This window comes from Pteropus alecto, unplaced genomic scaffold, assembly GCF_000325575.1.
Source record: "Pteropus alecto unplaced genomic scaffold, ASM32557v1 scaffold101, whole genome shotgun sequence".
In the NCBI taxonomy this organism is placed as follows: Eukaryota; Metazoa; Chordata; class Mammalia; order Chiroptera; family Pteropodidae; genus Pteropus; species Pteropus alecto.
In genome coordinates, this window is record NW_006432945.1 from 13,560,221 (window position 1) to 13,564,024 (window position 3,804).

The window sequence follows — 3,804 nt, forward strand, 5'->3', positions numbered from 1 at the left end:
CCCTGCTTTTACCTGTCGGGGCCTTGGCCTCGGCCTTGCCGCTCTGCCGGGCGCCCTTCTCGGCCCACACGCGGACCGTGTACTCCACGCCCGGCCGCAGGCCCGTCAGCACGGCGCTGCTCTGCTCCTTCCCCACCGGGACCTCCCGGCTGTCTCCGTCCGCAGAGGTGTAGCGCACCAGGTACCTGTCGATGGCGGCCTGCACCGGGTCCCAGGAGACGGTGGCCGTGGTCTCCGTCACCTGGTCGGTCACCAGGTTTTGGGGGCTGTCGATTTCTTTTTTAAGGGAAAAGGCTGAATTTTAGAGTCGAGGAGGACCTCCCAGCAACCCAGCACCAGGAACTCTCCACTCCGGTTGTCTTTAATGACGGAGCAGTTCCGTTTTCAGGGGCGAAGGGCCCCTACTTTCCATTTTCCAGAGAAACAAACCACTGGATATTAAAACTGGGAGGAATTAGCACTTCTCCAAGTTTATTGACATGGAAATTTTCTGTCCTTTTCTTTCCCACAAAAATCTCCTAAGCAACAAGATAAGCCACCCAAATTGCTGTCAAAACAAGCACTTTTGTTATCCCCCATGGCATCCGGTTATTTTGTTTCACAGAAGCTGAGAGCTGAGAAGTCAAATCTTCCAACCTTCTTGTCTAATAAAAGGAGAGGAGAACAGAGGGCAGAGAGGAAAGGCTTGCCCAAGGTCCCACTGTTTTCTTGCGTTATAACCGAGACTAGACCCTCTTTGCTGTGAGTTTGGGGCCCTCGCGCTTCTCAAGGCCTTGGCTGCTTTTCACCCGCCCTGTCCGCTGCATCGTCAGTCTCTCCTCCTCCGCCATCATCTGCAGACAGACAAGCTCAGAAGCTCCCGCCTCTTTGCCCCCGTGAACAGACAGACTTCTCAAGAGAACCATCTGCAGCCCTTCACTTCACTCCACAATTCACCGGAGTCGCATTTTTCTACATCGCACCATTCAGACCGCTAGTCTAAGTCACCAACGGCATCCGTGTCGCCAAACCCGTGAACGCCATCGTCACCTGACTCAACTTCTGAGCAGCGCTGGGCAGAGCTGACTCGCCGCTTCCTTCCTGAAACACTGGCTTCCACGACGACACGCTCTCCGGCATCTCTAGCTCCCTGACTCCTGCCTCTCAGTCTCCTGGGTCAGCACCCTGAACGTGTTGGGGGACCCCAGTCTCCTTGTCCACACTTCTCCCTAGGCGCCCTCGCCCATGTCCGCAGCTTTAAATACCAACTGAGTGCTTGTGGCTCCCCGGTCTGTATCAGTTCTGAGCTCCTGACCTGTATCTACAGCCGCATGTCCACCAGTGTCCGACATGTCCTACCCGCTCAGCGACTGTATGTGGAGTCAATGAAGAAATCGCTCGAGGAACCGAAGAATTTCACAGGTATCTCAGGCTTACCTGTCCAAACATCTTTACGTTCCTCCCCAAAGCTATCTGTCCCCAGTCTCCCCTCTCGGGAAATGCCCCAGCCTTGCTCGAATCAGAAACACGGGTCATTCTTGAGTCCTTGTCTTCTTCCTGCCTCGCATGTCATCCATCAACAGACGCTGCGTGGACACCTCCAAACCCCGTGCGGGACACCGCCCTCGCTCCAGCCCTACGCCGTCGCGCCGGCCCATGGCATCGCGGTCCCCGGCCCGCGATGTCACCGCCCCTTTGCTCGCCTCCCCGCTTTGCCCGCCATCGCGCCCGCGTGTTTTCTGCACTGCGGCCCACATCGTCCTTCCTAAACGAGTTCGCATCCCGTCCCTCCGCTAATAGAGAGAACGCTCTCCCTGTTCCAGACGCCACGAGGTCCTGCGCGATCTGACTGCCCCCCGGCCCCGCCCACCTCGCGTCCCCTTCGTCCCCGGACCTCTATGCTCCGCAACACCAGCCCCTGTCAGCTCCCACCTCCTGCTCTGGCGCTGCGCACACTCTTCCCTCTGCCCGAAATGGCTCGTTTCCCCCCACAGCCAACCGCCCCTTCTTCCGAAAGCACGCTGTCCAATAGCTCTCTCTGCACAGGGGGAAATGTCTACACTCTGCACTGTCCAGTACAGTAGCCATCAGTCACATGTGGCTACTGACCATTTGAAATGTGGCTAGTCCAACTGACGAAAAATTTTTTTATTTTAATTAGCTTTCATTAATTAAAATAGAAATAACCACACAGAGCTCACGGCTATGGTGTCGATCAGGACACGAAGTTTAAGCTGGGCACACGACCACCCCGCCAAAGACGTCATTTTCCAGCCTCCCCTGACATGCGGTCCGGCCCACGGCTGTGTCCGGCCCACAGCTGGGTCTGGCTCACGGCTGGGTCTGGCCCACAGGATGTGAGAACCGATGCCTGCAACGCTCCCATCACACCCTGCCCCCTCCCAGGCCCCGTCCCACCGGCTGGATGAGGAGGGGTGATGACCACATAGACGAAGGCCACTCCCAAGAGATCCCTGAGCGCCAGCACAGAGGTGGCCTGGTCTTCTGTACAGCGGAGCTGCCATGCCGGCCCTGGCCCATTCCACAAGAGAGGACGAGCTTCCTCCTTGTTGAAGCAACTGCTCTTGGGGTGTTTCTGCCAACGTGTGTCTTAACAACTGGTCACCCCATCCCATCTGAGACACATCTCCACCTGCTGTCCTCCATACCTGCACCACGCTCATCTCCGTCATAGAACCTATCAACTCGCAGCTACGCGCTGGCTGGTTGGGGGTCCGCCTTTCTCACTGGACGTCAAGGGGGTGGGGATCGTATTTGCCTTGTTCACCACTGTGCCTCCTGGCACTTAGAAACGCTCATTAAAATTTAGCAGCATGTTGACATGAACACAGCTCCACCTGCCAAAGGTAATGCCTGTTTCTTTCAAACTGCATACCCTCTATTATGTCAAAAACGGTTCTTTAATCCAGAGTTTTTAGGAATTTTACACTGGTTTTACTGTATATCCTATAATTATTTTATAACTGAGAGGCACAGTGGTTAAAAACACAGGCTTTGGGAAAGAGTTTAAGACATTCGTGGGACTGCTCGGCACTGAGACCATTACTGAGATTTCTTTTTATTTCAGGTGAATGGAATTTTTTACAGAAAACTCTCCTGGGAGAGCCCACAGTTCCTGAGATCGCAGACCCTAAGGGAGTGGGCTCAGAATTCAGCAGCAAGACATCAATCCATAGCGATGACCTCATCTGTTTGATCCCTCCCTGCTGTTACCTGTCGGGGCCTTGGCCTCGGCCTTGCCGCTCTGCCGGGCGCCCTTCTCGGCCCACACGCGGACCGTGTACTCCACGCCCGGCCGCAGGCCCGTCAGCACGGCGCTGCTCTGCTCCTTCCCCACCGGGACCTCCCGGCTGTCTCCGTCCGCAGAGGTGTAGCGCACCAGGTACCTGTCGATGGCGGCCTGCACACCGGGTCCCAGGAGACGGTGGCCGTGGTCTCCGTCACCTGGTCGGTCACCAGGTTTTTGGGGCTATCGATGTCTGAAAGAAGAAGTGTACTATTAACAAGCACCAAAAAGTGACCCCGTGGTGCTTGGGGTGAGGCGGTTTTTCGTTCTGTGGTTTTCCCAGCCCGTTTGTCAGTTGTCAGTTGTGTCAGGGATGTGGACCTTCTCTCCACAGCCGGACTCTGAATCCTCAAGGAAGGAGCATGGGACAGTGGAGTGGGCACCAGACCCGGAGTCAGAAGAGCTGGGTTCTAGTTCCAGCCCAGAGACACAGAGCAGAGGGGGCAGCAAGAGACCTGGGCTGGAGCCAGCCGACCAGGCGTCGAGGCCCAGCTCTGCCGTCAGCCCGTGCGGCCCCG

At 56.5% G+C, this 3,804-nt stretch overlaps 1 protein-coding gene across 1 annotated transcript in view; it reads right to left on the bottom strand.

The window, feature by feature from the left end:
* The window catches only part of TNN (tenascin N), a 57,643-nt gene that overhangs the window by 28,102 nt on the left and 25,737 nt on the right, over window positions 1–3,804 (bottom strand). Inside the window, 3 exon segments of the mRNA XM_025044001.1 lie at window positions 13–276; window positions 3,214–3,406; window positions 3,409–3,479. Of these exon segments, the coding sequence (XP_024899769.1) occupies window positions 13–276; window positions 3,214–3,406; window positions 3,409–3,479 (528 nt within the window).